This window comes from Bactrocera oleae, chromosome 6 (genome assembly GCF_042242935.1).
Source record: "Bactrocera oleae isolate idBacOlea1 chromosome 6, idBacOlea1, whole genome shotgun sequence".
Classification (NCBI taxonomy): Eukaryota; Metazoa; Arthropoda; class Insecta; order Diptera; family Tephritidae; genus Bactrocera; species Bactrocera oleae.
In genome coordinates, this window is record NC_091540.1 from 49249104 (window position 1) to 49277032 (window position 27929).

Sequence of the window (27929 nt, forward strand, 5' to 3'; positions counted from 1 at the left end):
GTTGCCTTTTATTTTAATCTAAAAATTGTACAACAATCTGATTTTAGGTATGCATACATAATATATAATATATTCTCATCGACCGTAAGTATATTTTGCATTTTGCTTGCTAAGCCTACGCCGAAGCATATACATACATAATTGTAAGTGTATATGTGTGTGTAATTGCCACTTTAATATGTAGTATAAAAATTTTACATTTCGGCTTACAAAGTAAACCAAAAATACACCGTTAAATGTCAGTTAAGGCAATAACTAAAAAATAAAATAACAATTGGGCAAGCGAAAACGCGGTGAGATAAAAAAGAATAGGAAGTAACACTACTATATAAATCGTACGATTTTAAGTATACTACTTATTTACAAAATAAACTTTGGGAATTTTAAATTCTTAATTGCACTTAAAACGAACATAATATCTTTTATACATTTTTCGATTAAACACTACGAGTAACGACAGAACAGTTTCAAACAATTTAAATTTCTCCATATGAGCACTAACGAATGCATACAAGCATTTGCGGCTTGCACATTGATTTGCAGTATATTTCTAATTTTTTATTGTATATTGCATGATAACCTAGTCAACTTTGTTTTTTTTTCTTTTTACCTGAATTTGACTTATAAAAGTATGCAATTGTCTACTCTACGCATTAATTCCTGATATTTTCTCATAAGGAAGTCTTTGCGTTGTTTTTGAACAGCATCGGCGACTAGTTATGTGTCTAATGATCCAAAATACGCATGTTGCCGGAAACGATCTTATTGTCGAGAATGGCACCAGCCGGTATATCAATACGATCACCGTGATTGGCAATAATAATGACAGTGCCCTGCAAAAATAAAACACAAATACAAATTATAAGCACATACATTTATGTTAAAGTAAATAAATACGCACCCTAAGTGACACGCCACGTCCAAAGGTTACATCACCAGACACGGTCAAGTGATCAAGCTCAATGATATCTGGTATATTGGCGAAACGGCCGAGGAACTCTTTCACTTTCGAGAAATGATTTTCACCCAATTTCACCAGTGGTGTGGTGGGAAACATGCGCTGTGGTGACATTACAAGACTACCATTTTTCAGATGATATAAATTCGACATGACTAACAGTAAATCGGAGGTCTTTTTGACGGGCAAGAAACGTGAACGTGGCACATTGATACCGATAGCGCCATCGAAGCACTTCATAGCGGCACCAACGGCTGTCTCCAATTGCACGACACGCACACCATTCTCCATTGTTTTGTTGTTGACAATGATCTCCATATTGAGTGTACGTTCGCGGAGCACACGATCGATAGCTAAGTAGGTGAAAGGAAGTGAAAGGAAGTGACAGAAAAATTAATTATTATTGGGATTAATTACCATGGGTACTAACGCATGTCAAATTCATTAGAGCACTTTCTGACAGTTAATATACATAGTTTTTTCTATCATCATGAATTTTATTTATTGTATATATATTTTGGATGTGGAAAAGGGAAATGGCCCTACTAATACCATCTGATCAAGTGTACAATACCATGTGAAAAACCCAAAATTCACTAAAGGAACTGAAAGACATTCCATTCGATGTTATAATAACATAATAACTCAAGTATATTCCGTCTAAACATCGAGCAAAATTTACGAAATTATGAGTATTTTTAGACCAATAAATGACCCTACTCCGTTGGGCATGCTTGTATTGTCTTAGCAGATTTGTATTAAAATATTACAATAAAAAAAGTATAAAGAGTGAAATAGTTAAAATCTAAAAATTAAAAGTTTTTTCTCTAAAGCAAATAAAGTAAGATATATTCACTGTTATCTAAATAACTTCAAAATGTTGGTTAAAATTGATAGACTAGTGTGAATCATCCTTTGTTACAATTTCTTGTTTCATTATTTACGTAGACTATCATAATATTCAACTATACCATATAATGTTTTTAGCGATATAAAGAAATAAGAAATCGACATTTTATCGCCTTTTTATATAGCACTACAAAATAATATAGATAGGGAACTTATATATTGCTATTGTTGTTTTTATAACGACATCTATATTCTCTAATTATGTTTGTATTTATTTATTTGACAGTTCTTGACAGGTTAAAAATCTGGGTCCTTTTCGGTTAAGTAAAACCAACTGTAATGAGAGTGGATTTATTTTGTCTTTTTAAACCTAATATAAAAGAGTGCGAATAGATCCAATATTCGACAAGAACTACGAGTTTTATGCTGAAGTTGATTTCAAGGAAGTTTTGTCTTTTGACTGCTCTTTGGAATTTTATTATTATAAATTCTATATAATTATTTATTCGTTTATCACGATCGAATAAGGGGGAAAATACGCACTTTCTGCGCTTTGAAAAATTTTCAGAAAGATAGTTAACATAATATGTCTCTTTTTGGTATAAAAGCAGTAATTACTACAATACATTCTTTAAAAGAGTTGGCACAAGCAAAATCAGTGTGAGTTTTCATGCTTACCATCCAATTTGGCCCAGATATTGTTGGTATTAAAAAATTTGAATGTTTTCACGGATTTAAAGTCATCTACATGCTCTTTCGGCACTTGTGCGATTTCCAGCAGTCGCAGTTTGTTTTCAAAATTAATGAGAGTACCACCCTAGGAGGAAAGAATATAAATGTTTATTGAGTGTATGTAATTAGAGGTAATTATTTGATTGTGTGTACCTTAACGTCAGCGCGTGTTTTGTCAGTGACCTCCATTACAAATTCAACCGGCTGAGCAGAGCGTTCCTCACCCACCAATTTATTGAGTATAGCCAAATCTACAGTAGCGCCCAAATTATCAATATTCGAGAGGAAACAATATTCACGACCTTCGTCGATGAACTTCTTGAGCAGACCAGAATTGCGGAAGGTATCGTAGAAATCACCGTGACCAGGTGGATACCAGCTGTGAAGCAGAAATTTAAAAAAACATTAACCAAATTTCTTAAAAAACAAACACAATACATACGCATCAATATCCTTCTCCACATCAAATTCCTTGGCAACGGGCAAAAACGATTCACGGCTTATGCGCGGAAAGCAGCTCTGATTAAATGTGTGAATCTGTACACGGAAACCGGTATATTTGCGTATGATTTTCTGCGTATCTTCATCGGTGTTGAATGAGTTCATCAGCACTAGTGGCACGTTGGCATCATAGGTCTTATTCAAATGCTAAATGAAAGACATGGATATTTATTTTAGTATTAAGTTTTGAAAAAATTTTGTCTTTAAACATACCTCAATTTGTTGCACAGTTAAATCGAGGAAAGTGAGATCGGAGCGTACGGGAATGACACTTTTGGGACCGTGGCAGCCCATCGAAGTGCCGAGGCCACCATTCAACTTGACCACCACCAATTTGTCTAACATTGTGCGTATCTGTGTCGAAGATATGCCATACATTTGAGTAACTTAAATAACATATATGTTAATTTAAAAAAAAATGCAAAGCTGTCGGAAAATGTGTGAGCGTATGAGAAATAAGCCAAGATGAGGCAGATACATAAATGTAAAGAAATATATGAATTGTTTGAAAATATATGGCGTTTTTTAGACATTATGGTTTTCAAGAAGGCAATACTTTTTTCGGAGTTGGTCTTTTTGGCAGTTGTCTATTTACTCGTTTACTCATTATGGTTTGCCATTTCAACTTTGTAAGTCGTGCAAATTTACATATATTGAAGCCGAGAAACCAAGGCCACCGATCCCGATTTTCACAAGAAAGTTTTTTCAGCGATCAAGCTCACTTTTGGTTGAATGGGTACTTTAATAAACAAAATTATCGCATTTAGAGTGATGATAATCCACAAGCCCTTCTTTAAGACACCCTTACATTCTCAAAACGTCACTGTTTGGTGTGCTTTATGTGCAGATGGAACCACTGGTACATATTTCTGCAAAAATGACGCCCGGCCATAATGTTACAATCAGTAACTTTTTTGTGTCTGAATGGGAGGATGTGGATGTAGACGGCCTTTGATTCCAACAAAACATCGCTACATGTCATGAAGCCAGCGAAACATTCAATTTATTAAAGGAAACTTTTGGTGAGCGTGGTATTCAATATCGTTCGGTTTAACACTGCTGGACTATTTTTTGTCGGGTTATTTATTTATTTAGTGAGTCGCTTGTCTACGTAGATAAGCCTGAGACAATAGACGCCTTGAAAGAGAATATTCGGTATGCTGCAAAAAGTGGTTGAAAATTGGGCCTTTCGGCTAGAATTTATTCAAGCCAACCGCGGCGGTTACTCGCCTGCCGTTTTTTTTAAGCATAATGACAAACCCGTGTCTTTATAATAAAGATAAATTTTTGGCGATAACACTTATTATACGCGTTTTATTTCTTCTTCAAACCCACATGTCTAAAACAACACTCTTTATATGGTATATGTGAGATATAAATGATTTAATGATGAGACCCTTGTACCAAAAAAATTAAATTGCTTTAAATTACAAATTTTTCCAAATACAAGTACATATATTATATTAATTACTACCAAGTAGTTTTAAAACCCTTTTTCATATATAAAGCATAAAAGTATAATTCATTTTAAGGAAAATTTTTTGCATACATTTAGCGACCATTTTTGAATTTTTGTATACTAATTTGCCAATTGTGATATTTCCGGAAATTATTAGGAATTAAAGTGGTAATGTTGCTTCGAATGCTAACAACCAGTGTCCTTATGTTGAACTCACAAAACGAAGAAGCATTCGTCAATATTTTTTGACCAAAAATTTGGAATTATTTTTTAATTTTGACATTTTATATAAATTTAACACCAATCGGTTAATTTACCAAATCCACTTTTTCAACATAAAGTCACGCAGGAGATCTCTTTGGAGGGTGAAGTTACAAGTTAAAGAAAAGAATACACTTACAACCGCAAACCAGCGCTGGTAGATGGTTTTCATAAGAAGCAATTAGTGTTTAAAATAGTAAAAAATGTAAAGTTAAAGAATTTTTCATTTAAAAATGTATCAGTAGTAAATTTAAAAGGTAAAATTCTTCAAGAATGCAATACGACAATATCGAGTGGCGTATATAAAGTATTATTGTCATTAAAGCAGCCATAAAAGATTAGAGAGCGCAAGCGTTTACTAACTACATACATAGATATTCAGTTTAAAAAATAAAACCTCATAGAAAGTACATATGTAGATAGTATGTATTTAAGCATTTGTCTGGGTAACATTAAATTAATGCAAACTTTTTATATCACAACACTTCAACTTTTATTTGTTACCTCGTTCTATTAAAGACCAGAATCAAAATGGTTCACCAATTCACACACAAAAAATGAGAGTTGTAATAGAATATATTATAAAGGGAAATAACACAAAAATATGAAATTAATAAAAGGTTTATATGCAAAAAGTTGTTTAAAAGTACGTTTTTTACCTGCTCGTTTTTGGGCGAATTGAGTTTTGAGTAATCCATGACGGCGTTTGCTGGCAGTTTTTGAATTTTATCCCAATCAATGGAGGGACCCACTGTAAATATGAAATAAAGCAGTTGATTAAAATCACGAACGAATTCATATTAATTAATTCAATGCACCTTCTTGCAAAAAACGTCCGAATAAGTCGGCGAAGCGTGCCATTTCTTTCTGCAATTCCGGACGTTTCTCTGATGGCGCAGTGTCTTGTAAGCGTTGCAAGTCATTTTCGAGTGATTTCAGTGCATCACGTTTGGTGACTTCGTGAAATTCCTTGGAGTCGGATGGCGCTCTTTGGTGGCCACGGACCTACAAGTAAAATATTTAAAATAATACGATTATATAATCTAATTTATGTTAATATAATATATGCTTTAAATAATGCAATTAATATTACAGTATTCGAATGGTAACCTTATGCTAACCTCAAAAGTGAATACGACTTGCTATCAATTACATGGGATGATAAGGCCGGGTTACTGAATTACTCAGCAGATATCTAAATTATTTCTTAAACGGACCACAGAAATTTTACCAACCACACTATTCTCTCTAATTTATTTCGACTTAATAACGATCCTCCCGTAATGCTACAACGGCAGCTCGGTGACTTCGGTTCTGAAACATACGATAGTGAAATACATAAAGGCGAACTCTTCTCACGACAGAAGGATCTACGCAATCGAAAAAGACCCGGATTTTTATCGGACCATGGAAAATTTTAATAAGTAAGAGGTGAATTTCGTTAATACGTTTAGGCCATGAGATATGCCTAGTATGCACATAACCCAAAAGTACTCGCTGTCCGTGCATTATTTGAGTAGACCATACGCTTCCAGTTACTATCAAAAAAGTATTTTTTCAAATCACTGCACAAACCTTAAATAGGAGTTACAAAAGAAGAGGGAGGTCATCATTGGTATAAAAATGCCGAGAAATTTGTTTCTGTGAAAAGTGGGGGCCCGACGAGCTCGCGACCAAGACAGTATATTTCAAGCCATTCTAACTGTACACAGTGGACTATTGACACTCACGCGGTGAGCCTAAAGATTTTGGTGGATGCAACTTGTCAAAATTCCTTGGATGAAGATGAGGCGGAAACAGCTTGACACTGGTCCCAGGAATATCAGTCTGTTTATCTAGCCCTAACCTATGTCTCAAACCACTGAAAACAATAGCAAATTGATTCGAATTTCCTTTATGTTCACCGTATCCTCCAGAACTGGGCCCCGCGACTTTTTCCAGTTCTCAGACCTCAAGAGTATAGTGAAGTATATTCCGAGGTTTATTTTGTAACAAATTTTTCTTTTACTTCCAAAATTATATCGAAAAGTTGGAATATCTTTTATAATGCTGTATCGCTCTTGACGACAACTTCAATATAATGAAATAAAATCAAATTTGGATTAAAAAATTATGATTTTGTTAAAGAATATACAAACTTTTCAACATTCTAAACTTTAAGCAACAAAATGCCAGATTGTAAAAATGTTATTAACTTACGGGTTTTTGGGTATTGCATTTCTACCAACAACATTGCTTGAATGTTGTGCCAAAAAATCAGTTTAAGGAACGATTAAACTACTTGTAAGAGGCAAATAACAACAATTGAACGCACTCAAGTGATAAGTCAGTGGCAACAACAACAACACGCTTAAGTCATAATAGCACGCGTTTGAAGAAAACACATTAGTGACGAAACAAAAACCGAATTGCAACAGTGACAACAATTATTTAGTACATTACTGGGTGCAACATTCCGTGGCAAAAGCAATTTTCTGGCATAATTTGAAACCACACAAGCAATTACAAGAGGAAATTCAGTATTGCATAGGGCATGACTGAAGTTAGTTGGTGAGATTTCGGCCGGAGAGTAATAAAATAATGCGTTATAAAAAAATCGGCTGCTTGCAGATCCTTTGCCTTGTGCTGCTTGTCGGTGCCAAGGGGGCGGACCTGGAGAAGCATAAGCAAAAGCGCGGCGTGGTGGAAAATTTCGGCGAAGGTTTGAAGTTTGCCGGGCAAATGTTTGGTAAATTCAATGTATATGCAATATGTGCCGCGCACTCTAAACAACTTGCAACAAACATAACTCATTCGCAGGCATCAACACTGCTGCCGACGTGGCGAATCTAGTAGCGATGGCTTTCGCCAAAAAGAAGCCGAATTTTATGTCAATATTTCAAAAGAAACAATCAACCGGAGAGAGCAGCGAGACGGAAGCAACGCAGCAGGAAGAGAAGGATACAAGTTACGAACAGTCGGTACAGGCGGAGAAAAACACGGTGTTCAGCACGAGTCGGTTCGTTACAGGTGTGTTGCGCATGATTGGCTTCGATGCAACCAAATTGGGCGCACTGGCGATAAACGCGTTAATGTTGTTTGCACAGACGGTAAGTAGAATCTCCACGCACATAAACACACACGTATGTTTTTGAAAGAGAGAAAATTGCATCGAAACGACATTGATTGCCAATGAGCTCTGTCAACTCACTTCCCAATTGCCTTTCACTTCTTCCCATCACAGATAGGCAGTGCATTTACGTCACCACCACGCAGCATTAATCCATACGCGTCACAATCACCACCACCACACAGCCCATACGACAATGAGGAGGATGATGACGTGCCCGATGCATTGCGTGACGGCGAACAGGAAGCACATCAACCGCGTGCTTTACGCGGCGGTACACCAATCGACTGGTATCTGGAGAATCCGGACGAGGGAATGCGCCGCACGCTGGACGATGCCTTGGATACGCGGCTTACAGATCGTATTACGGAGATGATTGAGTATGTGGAGAAGCGTGACGGCGGTCAGGGTGGTTGCCTGAAGCTGCTGATGTGCAAGAGTTCGCCAATTATTTGGGGCATGCAAAGGTCGGTGAGTGAACGTGTCACGGGCAAGGTGGCGAACACCACCGACGAGGCTGCATCAGGAAAAGAGAAGGCTAAGCCGAAGAAATTATTTTCGACTGATGTGTTTTTTGCAAATTTTCCCACAATGGAGGAATTTCGCAAGCACGGCGCAGAGTGTGAAGAACGTTTTCGCAATGAGTGTAATCTAGGTGATGATGTAACAAGTGGCACCCCAAAAGCAAGCAACAAAAAAGGAGAACAGTAACAAGTAAAATGTAGAGTAATTTTGTTAATGTAATAATACAAATTATAGCAACGGAGAAAGATTTTTTCTTTCATTATTAAAATTGAAAAAGTAGCATTTGGTGAAAAGAAAGAAGCATATTAAAGAAAATGTTTGGTAAAAATTGAACACTGGCAACAACATCCTTTAATATACATTGTCGATAATTTCACTATGAAACATATCTTCCTGCGCCTAATTGTAGGCAAACGTTTGGTTTATTGCGAAATGTCATAACTGCACGGAATTTTTCTGGAATGTGTGTTCGAAGAACAGAGTTTTATACAAATTTGTAATCGTTTTCGAAGAGACGAATTATATGAACAGCAATTTCAGGCAAAAAATTGGTCGGAGGTTTCTAATTAGCTGTTGAAGGGCCACAAATTTCTAGCATTTTACAATAAATTATGCCTCGACCAGGATCTGAATATCATTTTGAATGACTTAAGCACGTGAAAAAAATGAAAATGTAAGGCATGTAGCATTTTCCATATGCCTGCTCTGTCTTCAAACTGATTAGATAAAAATAGTCGTATGTATATCTTATCTGATATCAGAGAAACATAGAGAGATAGTGGAAAGTCATGAAGCAGCACATTTGCACTCAAAGAATATTCAAAGCGTGCACCGAAAATGCACTCAAAAAAATAGTTGCCAAAATTAGTAAATTACTACTCGAACAACAACGGGATCCAAAAAAAACTTCATTTTAGGTACAGGCTTGCAAACAGCATAACTGAATTATGCCAATATAAATATTATATACTAGATCGGTCAGAGGCTTATGTAGAAGATTTCTTTTCAAAATAAATTGTAGTTTTCAGTTATAAAAAAATACCTACACCTGTATATAGTAGTAAACAGTTTCCATAAATATTTATACTGATATATATTTGTAAATAGACCTGTTATCTGAAGTACATAGATATAAATTAATAACCACATTAAAGGAATGTATTATGCGTGTTATCGACACTTCTCATTATCGGATAATACAAGTATTGTATTGCTCAAAGTATACTTCATTTGAAAGTCTAGTACAAGTAGGTTTATCAAAAAATGCATTAACACCCCTAAATCCACAAGTATATTGTACTTATTTTAATGCCATTAAATCCGTATTTAATTTTTAATACCAACAGTTCGTAGTAAATGACAAAAATATAATATAAAGGCGGCTGTAGTGAAATCAGATATTCCGCTAATATAGAGGCAAATCGATCGTATTTTTGCAAATGGAAAAATCCAGCTAGACTCTTCAAGGTTTACATACACACATATGTACAATCATTCATATTTATTTTCACAAAAAAAAAAATGGAACCGGTTCAACGACCAATCACTGATATAAGCGTACTGTCCGTGAGGATTATTCCAACCAAGATTTACAAGCTAAATCTATATGTATATATGGTATACATATCTATAGCTGCTTGATCGCAGATGAGCAATAACGATCTTGGAGTACAGATATCCTGCACTAAAGGCATTAATTGTAACACAAGAATATCGATGACACTCAAATGCAGTATTTAAGGCCATAGAAAGATTTTAAAGGACGAGAAGAAATTTACAATGCAACTTAATGAAATTATACTGAAATAGTTTGAGTTATATTAAGTAAGTCGTTGATCTTTTGGCCACAGCAATTGGTAACGGAGAATTTAAAACTCTTACCATACATACCTTATATACTCGTAAGGATTGTATAGTTCAGTGGTTAGGACAAAATCCAAGATTTTAAAAAATTCGATTTACACCCCAGAGTGCTAAAAACATTATTCGATCGGTATAAATGTGAAAAAATTGTCAATCAAACTGTCCAGTCCGCTGTAGTGCCGAAGTGTTTTTGTAAGTTATGTTATTAATATGTTCTGAATATTGATTGATAATTTTCAAAATGTGCGAATTTTTTCGAAATGTGAAAAATGTTTGCTAAATAAAAACTCTTTCTTTGTTAAATAAGTACAATAAAAACAAAGAAAAAACGTTTTTTTCGGTTGCACCGAAGCTAGAATGCGTTGCAAAAATATAAAAGTTTTCCATACAACAATTTTAATTTTGATCGCTCAGTCTGTATAGCAGCTATATGCTATAGTAGTACGATATCGGCGGTTTCGGCAAATGAACAGCTTCTTGGGGCGAAAAGGACATGTGTAAGACTAAGATCGATATCTCAAAAATGGAGGGACTTGGCTAAATGGACACAGCTCACCATGCTGATGATTCATACACATATAATTAATAGGATATTCGACGTTTGCTTCTGGGTGTTACAAACTTCGTGGTAAACTTAATATACCCTGTTCAGAGTATAAAAAGTAGTACTTTATTATTACTGATTTTGTTATTGTAGATACAACCCTGCCAGTATCGCATTACAATGACAAGCCTGTTTGTCAAGTGATGACTGTTATTATATAACAAATTTTTTTGTTTTTGCTATAACAAATGTAATAACACCAATTAATTCCAGTCTAGCTCATTTACATATATTTATATACATCATATATACCATATATGTATATGTACGATTGTATAGTGTCAGTGTGTAGTTATTAAAATTTCAATATTGCTCTAATGTAGATTGCGATTGTCTATTTATAAACTCAAAACAGTCCCCTACTTGTAGATTACATAAATCTAAGATTTTTTTTTTAATCTAATCACCGGAATTTGCGCCATAGTTCATTAAAATAGTTTTTCTATTTTCTGCTCATTTCAAAAATAGTGCAAATATATTGTTGATTACGTCAATAAAATTGCGCTGCTGATAGACAAATACGTATTTGTTTATATTTGTTTATAATGGTCGAAGACGAATTTAAATGCTAACCTTCCTTCAAGTCAAGGTCAAAATTAATCCACTACCATCTAAGCTTAGGTAATAAAAAGTAAACATAAATAAGTCATGCTAAATAAATAAATTTTTTTTATGCATTAGTGAATACAACGAAATATTCTTATCTCGTTGTGTAATAAACCTTTGAGCTGATAGTAATGCTCGCACTAAAACTATACTATATACATATGTACATAGTTAGCTAAAATAAATACTATGTGATTACAAACTTAATAGACAGATTTTTCGTTGAGCAACTCTGAAGAGCAACCACTTGTGTATTTCAAAGAACCGATTTTTTACTTAGGCAATTCACAAGCTTTGTCTCATGTCTTATGTCGTATTGGCGTATTTCAATAGCTTAAAAAATACGACACTTGTAAGCACCCCTTAATCCTTGTATGTCATATTGTGTAAAATTTCTACACTTCACCAACTGGTAGTGAAAAATTAAGAAAACAAAAATGCCATGAGAAAGTGATAAAAAAAAGTGAGAAAATAAAATTAAAGCTTCTTTATGAGAAAACTTTCTGTATGTTGAAACGGCGGCGTTTTGGTTTACACTGCAATAAAATCCTTTCCAACCACAGAAACAACAAAATATTTTTATATTTCACTTTTCTTTAACTTAATTTATCTGAAGGAAGCCACGATCCTTCCATATTATTAAAGAAATTGACGAAATTTATTTAATTTGTTAATTTTTAGACACTTAAACGTCAACAATAAAAAAAGTAAACAAATACAGCTGATAGAATAGCACACTCAAAAAACATACCTCGCCGTATTGTATTTGTCGTAATTCAATTTTGGTTGGGAAACAACCACAGTCAATATTTCAAAAGAAACAATCAACCGGAGAGAGCAGCGAGACGGAAGCAACGCAGCAGGAAGAGAAGGATACAAGTTACGAACAGTCGGTACAGGCGGAGAAAAGCACGGTGTTCAGCACGAGTCGGTTCGTTACAGGTGTGTTGCGCATGATTGGCTTCGATGCAACCAAATTGGGCGCACTGGCGATAAACGCGTTAATGTTGTTTGCACAGACGGTAAGTAGAATCTCCACGCACATAAACACACACGTATGTTTTTGAAAGAGAGAAAATTGCATCGAAACGACATTGATTGCCAATGAGCTCTGTCAACTCACTTCCCAATTGCCTTTCACTTCTTCCCATCACAGATAGGCAGTGCATTTACGTCACCACCACGCAGCATTAATCCATACGCGTCACAATCACCACCACCACACAGCCCATACGACAATGAGGAGGATGATGACGTGCCCGATGCATTGCGTGACGGCGAACAGGAAGCACATCAACCGCGTGCTTTACGCGGCGGTACACCAATCGACTGGTATCTGGAGAATCCGGACGAGGGAATGCGCCGCACGCTGGACGATGCCTTGGATACGCGGCTTACAGATCGTATTACGGAGATGATTGAGTATGTGGAGAAGCGTGACGGCGGTCAGGGTGGTTGCCTGAAGCTGCTGATGTGCAAGAGTTCGCCAATTATTTGGGGCATGCAAAGGTCGGTGAGTGAACGTGTCACGGGCAAGGTGGCGAACACCACCGACGAGGCTGCATCAGGAAAAGAGAAGGCTAAGCCGAAGAAATTATTTTCAACAGATGTGTTTTTTGCACATTTTCCCACAATGGAGGAATTTCGCAAGCACGGCGCAGTGTGTGAAGAACGTTTTCGCAATGAGTGTAATCTAGGAGATGATGTAACAAGTGGCACCCCAAAAGCAAGCAACAAAAAAGGAGAATAGTAACAAGTAAAATGTAGAGTAATTTTGTTAATGTTAATAATACAAATTATAGCAACGGAGAAAGATTTTTTCTTTCATTATTAAAATTGAAAAAGTAGCATTTGGTGAAAAGAAAGAAGCATATTAAAGAAAATGTTTGGTAAAAATTGAACACTGGCAACAACATCCTTTAATATACATTGTCGATAATTTCACTATGAAACATATCTTCCTGCGCCTAATTGTAGGCAAACGTTTGGTTGAAATTGACGAAATTTATTTAATTTGTTAATTTTTAGACACTTAAACGTCAACAATAAAAAAAGTAAACAAATACAGCTGATAGAATAGCACACTCAAAAAACATACCTCGCCGTATTGTATTTGTCGTAATTCAATTTTGGTTGGGAAACAACCACAGTGTTGATATGACAGTCATAGAAAAATAAGACCACATGACATGACGAAATGACGCAATATGACAAAATGTCTTTTAAAAAAATCACAAAAAACGCATTTCTTGTGACTCGCAAGTGGATTGTTCTTCTTAAGGAAAAGTGCCGTGCGAGTTGTAGTAGTAGCTTTCTTTCATTTTAGATATGTAATTTTGCAAAAGCAACTTCCTATTTCATCAGGCATTAAAAGAACATAACATTTATTTACCAAAAAATATATTTAATCTCTTGCTAAGTATCTCTTTCTCTTGAGCTTAATTAGGTTTATATATTTTTGTTTACAGTGACTTTAAAACTGTTTGCATTGAAACTAAGTGCTTTATCTATTGAGTGCTAGGAAAATATTGAATCGCAGATGTTTATCTTGACTGTGAACAATGTGATTGTTATCTAAACAATAACTTAATGCACTTAATATGACTATAAGTAACAGATATTATTTATAAATTGTTTATATTTACCAATGGATCAACAATTTTTTGGTTCTAATGTCGCGCTCAATCAACACAATCTCTTTATAGATCTCTTGTGAGCCAAATTGAGTTTTCCTCTGCGACCTTTGATATATTTTACCCTCCCCTCACTTAAAATCGATTTAGCTAACTTATTAATGAGCCTAAAAAAGCGTTTAGGGTAATTTAATACAGGGGGTCTCACGATATAGTAGCTAACTTGACTCCGTTTGGTTTCCGACAACATCATTCACAAGTACAAGTATTTTTTGAAAAACAACACGAAAAATGATCAAAGCAAGTATGTTGTTGTAATTTTGATAGACGTTGTTGTCATTCAAAGAATTCATTCCAATACTAATCCCTTTTAATTTTTTCACTCTTCTTGAGTTCTTCTTTAATGATGTGTGGACAAAACACTACTTTTACTTTGTTGAACTTTTATAATAGCATAGTTCGTAATACGGCGCTGTTTTGGACAAAAACTATTTCCACTTAAATAACGATGGCCAGGCGAGGCGGAGTAAATAGTTTTATTCCCCTAACGGTTGTTTGTAACACCTAAAACTAATCGAGATAGATTATAAGTTATATAAAATATATATATATATAATATATTAATGATCAGGATGACGAGACCAGCAAAAATCCGGGTAACTGTCTGTTCGTCTGTCCGCCTGTTTGTTTGTGCAAGTTGGAACTTGAGTAAAAATTGATTGTCATGAAACTTTGTGCACGCATTACTTGGTTACATGGGAGGACGTCATTGTGATATGGTGTGATCGGTCCATTGCCACACCCACAAAATGCCATTACGCGAAAACCTATAAAGTGCTATCACTAAGCTCCAGATTAAGATATAAAAATGGAATTAGGTACAGGGGTTTGCAGCAGTGCGGGACACATTTGGGCTAAAAAGTTTAAAAAGTGGGTGTAGCTCACAACCCTTATTGGGTTTAATGTAACTATATACATATCTCACAAACCTCTAAAGCTAGATCAACCAAACTTGCTAAGAATGATTTCTTTCAGCGCCTTCTCAAACAGTGTGTTAATAGATAGTAACCACGCCTACTCCGCATATTACGGTTATGATGAAAACTACTAAAATTGCGATAACTTACTAAATAAAAGCGACAGAAACATTAAATTTTACACCAAAAAGGTATGAAGGGCTTCATAGGAGCCTGTGTAAAAATGGTAAAATGGGCGTATCACCGGCCAGTTTTACGTGAAATTTTGTACCTCAGGACCTACAAGACCAATTCCAACCAAATGTGGTTCTCCCGGCTTTTTCCTACTTCGCCTACTTCTCATATAATTTGCACATTTAAAGCTGTTAAGGTTTGTCTTCTCATGACAAAAATTATCGAAATCGGAATATAACTGTTCTAGCCTTAGGTACCAAATATGTGGACCCCAGTGCGTATGGATAACTTTTTACCGAAAATATCGGTCCATCGCGAATATATATTTTTGAAACTTGGAAAGAATATTTCCGATATGAGTTTGCCTGTCTGTTGAGTAGATTCGGGTAAAATACTTCGCTTAGCCCTCATATACTTAATATAAACATTTTGGAACTTCCGGTTGACTTTTTACCACATATATATATTGGCCAATGTGGGTGTTATCTTAATTAAATCCAGGGAGAATCTCTTTTCAAAATTGGATGAAAAATTGCCTTAGGTTCCATATAACAAATATAAGGATTTTCAAATGGATAATCGTCAATATGTGGATTTATCCTAATGAAACGCAGAGAGCATTTTTTTTTTGGTGCTGAAATGTCGTAAAGCTAAAAGTGGATCAAATCTGCTCAATATTACCCCTATCACCCTTATACCTATACGAATCTTTAAACTACCGTATAAACACTAGATATACTATAGTTGAATGACGAAAATGTGTGAAATCGGTCCACGAACTACCCCAGCCTCATATACTACCTATAATGATTTTCGTTTTTTCAGCAGATTTTGTGCCCAATATGTCGGTTAGTATGTTAGTTATCTTCACAAAATTAGAAACATGTTCTTGGCCATACTTTAGTAATGACAAATGTATTTGCAAACTATCCCGATTTTCACCCAGCCCCAGTATACGCGGTAATGTGATTTTCATCCTATTTGACTTTCCATTTGATTTTAAAGCGTTTATGTTGGTCAAAATATGTGAGTGAGTCTGCGACCTCTAATATAAATTAATAAGATACCAAATTAAAGCGTAATCTTTTCACGCTTTTGTAAATGTTGAATGTCGATTAATTAATGTGGAATCCTTATGCTAAATTTTTTAATATAAAGTTTTGCAACAGCTGGAGGTATTCCTCCTTCCTTATTTGCTAATAAATGCAAAGTATTAATATAATTCATGACGAGTTTACCTTATTCTGGAGCGAACCAAAAAAATTCAACTGGCCCACCTCAGCAATTTCCCGCAATCATGGTGACTATCACTTACATATCTATGACGTATTATGTGCTCATAGTTAGTTTGACTAAAATTAAAGGATGAATGAAAAGTCACTTAAACGACATGACGAAATTCCTGAAATTTACGTCCACAGAAGAGAATTCTAATCGTGCACTTCAGTTGGTAGTTAAAATGATTAAACAAATTAAAACATATTCAGATTTTTTTGTAGAATATGCAATGTCATCACAATACACTGTTTGGCGCATATTTGCCGGCAAAAAGTAAAGTAAAAAGCAAAGGCACAACAAAACTGAAAAACAAAGCATGAAATAGCAATGAGTGTGCCAAAGCTACATACGTGATATTGTGGCATACTTAACGGCACATAGAAATATTATATTAAGAGCGTATATAAATTTATAAGTGTGTACGTATGTACATCATATGCAAATATATTTAAAATTCCTACTGCCGACTGACAGTGAGCCAAATAAATACTTGCTATTATGAAATTATTTCAATATACCTATTGCTTTTTTATTACGATGCGTACGAACTTACGCTTTGGCGCTGGTGTTATGTAATTCAGACGGACAAAATTAATTTATTAAAACAGTTTACGAGTAACGCGTCAAATTGTTTACCCGCTTTTGTTTTGTTGTTGTATATATTTGCGCACGTAATTGTAGAGGGCACGGAATCTCGAACGTCAATTTAGATCATATGTAAAGCATTTGGAATATGCTTATATCCCCTTAGAGTCGATCTGTATAACGTAAAAATTAATCACCACAGTGTATTTGTAATTAATTTCTAAGAAAATTAAAATTTTATAAATGTATGGTGAACATTTATAAACTTCCATATAATCATATGAATTGCATGTTTTTACTGCTTAATCTAACAGAGAGAAGGCCGACTCGCCCGTCTATGAGAGGAAATTCTAAGAACAAGCCAAAAAACAAAAGTATCTTTACTTCGAATACCAGCTTTCAAAATTCAACTTTTGGTAGCATACTGTGGGATCGACTTCGCCGAATACCAGTTGCCTTTGGTGCCAGGCTCCACCATAAACAATTACAACAATACTAACATATGTCTCTAAATCTGAAAACCTAAAACCAAACCGTGCACAAGATGGAAGAGATTTTGTATTTTAGTGAGAACGATAGAAAAGTTGATACGATGAGGAATGCTGAGCTGAAGCAAGTATATTAGGAAATACAAAGGAAGAGGAACATAATTGTCAAAAGATAGCACGAATTGCTTAGATTTATGACGCTAGCTAAAAATTTAATATTCCAGTAAAGTTAAATTACACTAAGCCCCAACAGCAGCTCGGCAACAAATTGGAAGAAGTTATTAGACATTAATCGAGGCCCGAAATTCTCAAAACAAAATGTGGCTGGCTCGGGCATGTTCTGAGATGAGATCCAGACATAATCGCCGGAGCGCTATTGACCCTTTCTAACCTGGAGAAGAAATTTGGACATCGAAATATTTAAAGTCCGAAAAAGTTAGAGTCAAATCAAGAGGCTAGCACATGACCGAAATATATGCAAAAGTCTCATTGTGGCTCTTTGCTATCTCACGGAGCCAACTTGTCCTTGTGTGATTCTAAACTTGACTAAATAACCGATTACTATCTCTTAAACACAGTATATCTGCTGGCCTATGACACAACAACATAAATTAGATAAAGAAGCCAGACAAAAGGCGATAATCGGAAGGTTAATTTTGCAAAAGATTTCTTTAAGGTTTTAAAACTGATATTTTTGAACGATACGAAATTATCGTGCTGCATCAAAATTCATTATGTTGATAGATGCAGTCTTCAGCTCAGCTGTCTTTCAATGTGGCTTTACAGCTACTTTCGTTTTAGCCTTTTATTCAGCTATCGAGAAGGATAAGCTGTATAAGTGTCAGAATAGACATTAATCAAAATAGTGAATAGTAGTCTTTTTATTAAATAAATTATAGAAAGAAGGAAGAAATCATTCCTTCCTTTGATCTCCGTGTACAATTTCTAAAATTTTGGATTTATGGTATTTATTTGAAGTCAAAGGACTTATGAGGATGGACTTATCCATGGATCTCACAAAACAGAAAAAAAAACAAGAAAAAACGGAAAGAGATATATACATTGATTTTGGTCGATCGCTTTGAATAGCAGCTTTATGCTATAGTGGTCCAATCTGATACATTTTCTCGGAGATTGTAGTATTGCCACGGATAATAGCCTATGCCAAACTATGCCTTATAGGGACTTGAGTTTGATCGATCAGTTTGTTGTCCGATCTGTTCAATTTGTTCGGAGATGGTAGTGTTGCCATGTATAATAATCTATGCCAGATATCGTGAAGGTATATAGTCAAATAGAAAAGTTTTCCATACAGGCACTTTAATTTGATCGGTCAGTTTGTATGGCAGTTATATGCTACAGTGGTCCGATTATCGGCGATTCCGACAAATTGGCGGCTTCTTGGGAAGCAAAGGACGTCAAAACTGAGGGACTAGTTCGCGTACATATAGGCTAAATCGACTCAGCTCTTAAGCGCTGATTATTTACCATACTTGTATATTTATACTTTATAGAGTCTCCGACGCAACAAGTTAAAAATTTTCAAATTCGTCGAGATCAGCTGGGGTAGCGGAACAAACGTGAATATATACGAAAACCAGTAGCCTCTCCTCCTCCCTCTCCCTCTCTTTTCGGTTCACTAGTCGTTACTTCGTAATGACTTTATTGTATGATGTAACCAAAACTCTGAATGCGTCAAACTAACTAAATATGCCTTGGGTTCGGTCTCATCAGTCAAATTGAAAAATGTTTAATGAAACAATGAACTTGAACTATCGCTAACTCGGATAAACTCTGATGTATAGAATATGGCAAAGTTCTTAAAAAAGCTGTCAGAAACTAATGCGTAATTGCTTGCCGAAGTAGAGGGGTACAAGTTTAAATCTAATCACATGCCTATATTTAGACATTTAAATTTATAGGGTACTAGACAACACGCGCACTTAAGTGTGGTGTTTAAGAGACTATCATTCTGTATTTTATATGCGCATCCATATGAGTTTGAATTGACAAATGTCTACACACAGACAAGTAAACGGATGTATATGAATGTGCAAGTCAACAAAATGCTGTTAACAAACCGCAAAATGGCACACTTTAATTACTTTTGTAATTGATAAGAAAGGAAAAAAGAAGTTGAAAAATGAAGGCACATATATGTATATATACATGTTCACATAATACATGCAAGTAAATATATAGTATTGCGCAAAACTAATGCAACTAAATGAATTTGATAATAAATTAATTGAAAGTCATTATTTTTGATTACTGTTTCGCATCTTTTTCACTTTTAATTACATGCATGATTTCTCAAACAAATTTTAAAAAATTATCTAGTGATTCTATAGGATTTAAGTCAGGAAAATCACACTTTTTGTCGTTTAATCACTGCTTCACACAATTGGAAGTATGTGTGGGATCATTTTTGTGATGGGAACACTAGAACAATGGCATTTCCCTTTAATACATTGCAACACTCCAGTCTACAAAATATTTCTTTATTTTTATTGATCAACGATTCAATTAATTTGATAAAGAGGCCCACGAAAAAGCAAAACTAAAACATAATAGAAGCCCCAAAAAGGCTATATTTAGTCGAAACGCCAAATAATACTGTTATCCACTTATTAACAAACACACAGATTGCATGAAGCATGATGTAATTTTGAATATTAAAAAATTAAATTTAATATGCCTGTTATTTTTCGGGGAGATATTCGCAGAATTAAAGAATCATGTGCCCGAAAACTAGGAAAGTCTAAAAATAGTAAATATAGCAGGTGCAGACTTAAACGAGCAGCGTTTCACGACGTTATAACAAATATTGTAAGATTTAGTCTCTGAAAAAAAAGCTTACTAAAAACACTTGCAGTTTTTACCTTTTAAATGTTAAAAATATTGCTTACTATTTAATGAAAATTTGTGTTGCCATATTTCGGGGATAGTAGGCTTTTTGAGAGGCTGTGTGCTCTCAGAATAGACTCTTCGCTCATCGACTTAACGGCGAATTGTTGTCACCACCAACGTTCGGATGAACCTCTTGAAATATGACTATAATCGACATAAAATATGGCTTCTTTCATCGAGCGATCAAAATAAGTCTAGTTTCAACCTTTCAGCACTTGAATTTATAGAAATGCTTGAACAAAGTGCCAACTTAGTATGAGGGTTATATTTTTTTCTTTGTTATGATAATGAGCACTGTTAAGAAGAATTTATCGAAAACTGCATTTAATCGAAATCGATAATGCGCCTTGCTTTACCTTTGTCACACTTTTAAATGCTGAAACACTGATAATTAAACATTAAAAATTTTTAGAATTACGTAAACTTAATTAACTCAAGTTGCATCTATTTTGCGCAACACTGTGGGAACAGCAGTAGACCCTATAAATGTTATGAATGAAAGGTGAATTTATGACGGTCAAGAGACTGTATGCTTAAGTTAAAACAGCTCATGGAATTACTTTCGGGAAATTGAATCGAAGACTTTAAAAAATTTTTTTTATACAAATTTGGAGTATATACAATAGCTTACCGCTTGCGTTACTAAACACTCGTGAGTCGTGAGACTAGTTAAGTCATACTAGACTTGAACTGTAATCATGCTGAGAGCCAAAGATAAATACTAGAAGTTATGCTCTTCATACATAATATAATATTATATGTACATATGTAATGGAGGTATGTTGTAGATATCTTCTTATCATTCGAACGATTAAATGTATACGAGAACATGGTTCAAAATTTTCATTCAATTTTTTTTTCGTGCAAAATAATTATTCTTTTGTTTTCTTTGAGGCAAAATATTGGACACATTTTTTTTTATTTCGACTAAATATGTAAAATTGTGGAGTTATGAATTTTCAAAATTTCAACGCTCGAAAAAAGTACCTCTAAATATTTGCGTATATAAAGAATAGTATTCCATTATAAAAATAACTAGCTGACCTAAAGTTTACGATACGATTTTTTTTCAGCTTTTCAATGAGAAATTTCTTGAAATTATTCGACTTATTTTTTATAAAGAAAAGGTACATTTTTATAAACTAATAATTTTTTTTAAAATTAGAACTATTTTTATTTAGTTTTTTTTTTAAATTGAAAAATGTTCAGTTACTAATTTAAAAATTTCGGAGCTCCTGTTTTTGGAAGTAGTTTTCGGAGAAGGCAAAACGATATTTCGTTTGGCTTCATTTTATAGATAAACTTTATTGAATTTTTATCGGTATAAACGGTAAAACAAAAATTCGAAAATATTCTTTTAGTGAGGCACCCTTAATCGATGAACAAAAATTCAGTAATACTTCTAAATCAAATTTAACTCGAATTCACCGAAAAAATTTTTTTTTTATCAAAAAATGTTGAGGTTTCTGTCCGTTGCCTAATTGGTAGAAATAATTACAGCCATATTACAGCTTTTGTCGGAAAGGCAGATACTATAGAGATCAGTATGAATCGTGGAAACTGTGTTTCATCTGATTCTGATTTCTTAAAAACAATTAATTTAGTGATCTTGCGTGAATCTTCAAAAGTTCTGTAAATAAACAAAAAACAATGAGGGCACCTCACATATTAGAAGCTCCTCAACTCGAATATTTGATATTGTGTAGCATAATTATAACTTGAACTTATAGGTGTATGTAAGTTTGCGTTTCATTACACATCAGACACTTTTAACCAACACCAACTCATTAGGAAGCCATTGCCGCCTCTTTGCCACTTTGCCGGCAGTTATGTACTTTGTACTGCATAAACAAACAAACACACTGCGATAAAAACCGCAGAAAATACGTAATTTGACCCCCACTTAACTCCTCATTACCCCTAGCAAAGGTGTTTCAATATGGTTGTTGTTTGCTTATGAAAACAAATGCTGATAATACACATAATTTCTATTGCTATGCAAATAGTTAGCGGTGGTGCGAATGAAGATAGAACACTTACACGATCCAAAAGAATATCGATGGCGTTCATTGTGCTTGTTTTTATTGTTTTGTTGTTTATTTATTATATTTGTTTATGAGTATGCTTGGTTATAAATTTTTGCAACTAAAAAATATTAAAAAAAAAAATAATAAAGTAAAATTTAAAAAATACTAATATAGTTTGTATATATCTATTTTGTGTATGATTACACACGCGTAATAAATTTTAGTCTAAATCAAAAAACTTTTTTTGTAAAAACTAAAAAAAAATATTTTTAAAGAATATTAAAGAAAGCGTAAAAATTAATATTTAAAAAATATATATTTTTCTTAATGTAATGAGTACACTCGCCAAATAATTTTTAATATAAAAAAAAAATTTTTTTTGACAAAACCAATACTTTTTTTTGGAAAATGTAATGTAAAAATATTTTTAAAGAACGTATTTAAAAAACGAATATAAATATTTATTTACAAAAATATATTTTCTTTAATTTAGTGAGTAAACTCGCGTAGTAATTTTTTTGTTAATCATAAAATATAATAAAATTTTAAAATAATAATAATATAAAAAAATTTCAAAGAATGCATTAAAAAATAGTATATGTGTACTTTTTCTGACTATGCACGCGTAATAATTTTTAGTTATACATCTTTAATTTTTAATTAAACTTTAATAATAATTGATTTTAAGGGTATTTAAAAAACAATAAATATATATTTTTTTCTGATTTAAGTGAGTGTAATTTTTAGTTAAAATGAAAGAAACAAATATATTAAAAACACAAATATTAAAAAATGAAATTAAAAATATATATTCTGTGACTACACTCGCATTATAATTCTTTGCTGAAATAATAAAATATATTTAATTCCAAAATTAAAATAAAAAAATTAAATAAAAATATAAACATTAATTTCAAATGATATATTAAATAAAAATATATAAAAATTATTTCTGATTAGGTACACCCGCATACTAGTTTTAAGTTTATTTTAAAAATATATACATATATTTAAAAACAAAAAATATATATTTTTTTTAAATATTCATGTTTTATTTTTAAATTATTTTTAATTACTTTAATGCTAGCCGTTTTTATTTATTTTTATTTTGTACTATTTTCCGTAATTTTCTTTAATTTTTTTTCCAATATTTTTGTTTTTATTTCGCAACAAAATACACTTGTTTCATAGCGCCAACACTGGTATAGTTCAAATTTATTCAGAATTTCGTACGCGCATTTATTCGTTCATCCAAATTACTGGTAAGTATAATTACTTTAATTTTACTATTTTAAACAGACAGCGAATGTACATATGTACGTATTTAAGGCTGAACGTGGAAGTCAATAACAAAATGTATTTTTAATAGTCACCACACATTTGTTTATTATTATATATGATTAATAATTATTGTTAAGCGTTAAGCGTTGAGCGCGTCAGCTTTTGGGTGGCAAACGCTTTGACGAACGATCGCGACGAGACTGTGCAATTGAAAACATCGACTTTTTCAAACTTAATTTTATATTTGTGCGAGCTGATCGTGGGCTCAGGAGACAAAACACGCATATATGTACATATATAACCAAACACAGTACCACACAAACACATATATATACATCTGTATATATAATATATGTAAGTATGTATAGTAGTGAAGTCAAGAAACAGACTCGCTCATTAAAGTACTGAGGGTGTCTATTAACTAGCATCAAGACGCAGGCGAGCACAACAAGAGAGTTAACAACTAAATTAATTTACTTACTTAGACGCACACATGCTCGCTACATACACACATATACCAATTTACATATGTACGCTTTTTCGTAGATAAGCGTTTGCAGCACGCTATCAGCATATTGTCACAGTGCGAGCGTGCATAGTAAGTGTGTTTGGGTAAAGGAGATTTTAATCGCAAAACGTTTGCATAGCCAGAGCAGCACCAGCAGTCTTAGTAAGAGCGACCTATCTAAACGCCAATAGTGTCAAAAGCACACACAAACAACATACATAGGTGCATTAGAATTTGAATTTTATATAAGGATGTGTATATACATATGTATGTGTGTGTGTCTTCCTTATCACTTCACTTAGACCTTTGATAACATTCACTAGTGTCAAGTCATTATATATATACATATATACAAGTATACATTTATTTAGGATTTAGATTAGAGGTCTCGTAGAGCCATTATCTTTAACTGTTATTGAAACTGAACTCCCGGCCACCTTCATTACACTGTTATGCATTGAATAATTAATATTTTGGCTATATATATACATATATATATACAATATATATATATTTTTTTTTAAGTCTAAAAACATTTTATTATGAAACTCCTACAAGTAGCATAGATGCTGACAGCTTTTTTGAGTGTTTCATCAACCAATAGAAGCGGCTACACAATGAAAAACAAATCTATACTCCTTAAAGATCATGGCAAAATTTCATCAAATGAGTGGGAAAGGTTTTACTAGTGCAACAACAACACAAACCAACATTGCTTGAAGTTGAATACTTGAAATTAGTCTAAAATGTGTATGGAGGTCTATTAAGCATTTCCTTTTTTATAGCTTACCCATTAATTTCCCCACCCCGTTATTAACACGCCTCCTCTAGAGACGGTTTAATCTCCTCATAGTTGTATGCTATACTTTTATTTTAGGGGTTACTTAGGTCATTTCTATAGTGTTGCTGTTATCAGTCATGCAACAGTACAGTAGGTACCACCAGTAATCTAGTCATTTCAACTTTTTTGACCCTGACCTTAATGGTGAGGCTATCAGTTGAGGAGGTTTAAAGGATAGTAATAAGGTGCTTAGTTTTTTGTGAGAATAGTATAGACAATATCTTCGAAAGGTGGAAAAAAATGTGTATAAGTCGAAGAGTAAACCGATATGGTACACAGAACGTCATGGAGCAAAATTAATTTTTTCTTATTTTTTAAAACCTATTACCTTTGAATGAAATGAATATGAAATTTTAATTTTTAATTTCTAATCCTAAATACCGGACTAAAATATTAAAAATTAATTTTTAAACGCAAATATTAGATAGAAGAAAAATTTAATCCCAAAAACCGAATCTGAAATTAAAAATGATATTTAAAAATCGGTCACAAATCAAAAATTAAATTTTTAATCTTAACTACCGGGTTGAAAAATGGTAAATCTCCAATTTATATTAAATAAATATTTTTAATTTTTCAAAGCCCAAACAACTTTGATTAAAAATTTAAAATTTATTTAATCCAAAATACTTTAATTAAAAAATTCGCTATCTTGACTGAGAGGCAACCAGTCTGCTGTGAAATAGTCGGATTGAGTCAGCGTTTTTTCAGAAATTATTAGTTATATCTCTTTGAGTTCCTTTACAACGGATTTTGTTTGTCCCCATATTTAAATATTTATTGAAAAGTGTTATAAAATTAACAACTCATAAGATTCTTTTCTTTCAGAACACTTGCTTCATTTATAGCAATAAATAATCAGTACACACTTAAATTACAGTTTGCCATACTATCAGCTATAAACATTCATGCAATTAATTTACAAAAGTTTGTTTGGCAATCACTCAGCCAGTGCCAACTGACCTTATCACTACGACTGTCACTTATCAAACAGAGTTTCATCACTTTTTCATTAATTTTTTGTTGCTCTCCCTTATTACGACTGCCTATTTAATTGTTCTTATCAATGCTCAGTTGTGCCTCTTTACATATGTACACGGGATGGTATTTTTAAATGTTACATACATACATATAAACAAACTAACTCGTACAAATAGTGCAATAATTTATGGAAACTTTTCGTATTTGTCTGACATTTATAGCTTGCAGTGGCCCTTTTCTGATTACAATGATCTTTATATAAACATCTTGAATAACGATTTGAATAAACTCTTTACTTTTTATTTAAAAAAATAATTAGTGATCTGAAGCAGACATTATAATTTTTAGTTCTAACATCGTGTGCAATCGCTTTTTTATTCTGTTTAAATTCCAATACTTTTTAATCAAGTAAAATCACGAGTAACCGAAAAACGCTTAAACTAAGCTTTCACAATAAATTAAATATCCATCCCTTCTCAAAAATTGATGTGTGTAACCTTTTTAAAAAGAAAATCACACAAATCTTAAACCGCTTCCGTGTCAGCAGGCAGCAGCTGAGTTCTGTTATACGATTCACGTCATTTATCGTCACAGAAAGAATATCACTGAATTAAATTTATTTTTAGAAATTTCAATATCTTCAGAAACACATTAACTAGTTACATACATGCATAGATTTTTCAGTTTATAAAACAAGAAATTTTCATTAAGTAAGTACGTAACATTTACAGTGACATTTTAGTATTTACATATTGCTATTTTCTATTAACATGTATTGTACATATGTAGTTATTAAATGCTTATATGATACAATCGAAAATAATAAGCTAATTTTGATTGATGGCGATTTTTTTCATAACATACCTATTTATAAATATACATGGATACATTCTAAAAATTCAAAGTTTAAAACTGTTAAAGACATTTAATAAAAACAATGTATCCAAAATTTATTTACTCAAATGTTCTTTTTTCTACCATTTCTTAAAAACCAATTTTGACACGTTTTAAACAAAAACAAAAGCTTAACACCAACGCAAGTTATTATTCAAGGGTAAATGTATGCAAAGGAGGTGGAGTGCAAATGAAGCTGCCTATGACATTTTTAAATAATATGTATGCACATATGTGTGCCCATGTGTACCATACCTACGAATATTTATACATATGTACAAAAACTGTGGAAGACATGGACGCTGCACTATAATGTCGGTTTTGCCCAATGCGGAGGACAGTGTATGTTGTTTAGGTCAATTGAAGGTCGTTTTGGCTGCAGCAGAAGACAGCTGACAGCATTTATTCGGACACTTATTTACCTACATATACATTAACTCATATAGGAGCACTAATTATGATTTTAATACCGACATACTGTTATTAACATGAAATTATAGTAAACTGTTGTTTCGCACACAAACTTAGTATAATGTGATAACATTATTACCAGTGTCTGTTAATTAATTTTTTATGCTACTCACCTTATTTTCATTTGGAACATTCAACATTTTATTAATATCACACTAAAAATTATAATTTTTTCGAGCAAGAATATAACACTTTTTGCACGCTATTTATGATATGAATAAACAAATAAACTTTAACCTGCTCTACGGTAAATTTGTGCGGAATATTTGTTGACGCAAAACACAACCGTTGAGCACTTTATGCAGGCAAATTCTATCAATTCGGCGGCGAAAATAATTTCGTCTTCTATTTTGAATCACTTTTGTTTGCCACTTTTGTTCTTTACGCTGTTCTCCAATTGTGTTGTTATTTTGT

General features: G+C 33.3%; 2 protein-coding genes, 1 long non-coding RNA gene and 1 pseudogene across 6 annotated transcripts; 3 read left to right on the forward strand and 1 right to left on the reverse strand.

Annotated features, from left to right (window-relative positions):
• Nucleotides 1-41: 41 nt before the first annotated feature.
• Nucleotides 42-27868, reverse strand: UGP (UDP-glucose pyrophosphorylase). 4 transcript variants are annotated; one of them, XM_036370976.2, is made up of 10 exons: nt 23918-24032; nt 22553-22657; nt 5579-5765; nt 5420-5511; nt 3254-3394; nt 2982-3187; nt 2693-2918; nt 2486-2624; nt 902-1311; nt 42-833 (listed from the first exon to the last, which is right to left on the reverse strand). In XM_036370976.2, the coding sequence occupies exons 2-10, from the start codon at nt 22580-22582 to the stop codon at nt 726-728; spliced, it is 1539 nt and encodes a 512-aa protein (XP_036226869.2). In that variant the 5' UTR covers nt 22583-22657; nt 23918-24032; the 3' UTR covers nt 42-725. The 4 variants fall into 4 exon arrangements, with proteins under 4 accessions (XP_036226869.2, XP_036226868.2, XP_036226867.2 ...); XM_036370975.2 differs by having other exon boundaries at nt 23816-24029; XM_036370974.2 differs by having other exon boundaries at nt 23616-24029.
• On the forward strand, nt 6957-8580 carry LOC106622629 (uncharacterized). Its single transcript, XM_014241867.3, has 3 exons — nt 6957-7488; nt 7560-7849; nt 7984-8580. Exons 1-3 carry the CDS (start codon nt 7341-7343, stop codon nt 8578-8580), a joined length of 1035 nt encoding a protein of 344 aa, XP_014097342.2. The 5' UTR covers nt 6957-7340.
• On the forward strand, nt 9916-13369 carry LOC138857706 (uncharacterized; annotated as a pseudogene).
• On the forward strand, nt 26327-27851 carry LOC138857655 (uncharacterized). The gene is made up of 2 exons (XR_011396844.1): nt 26327-26860; nt 27175-27851. It is a non-coding gene; the product is annotated as an uncharacterized lncRNA (long non-coding RNA).
• Nucleotides 27869-27929: the final 61 nt, after the last annotated feature.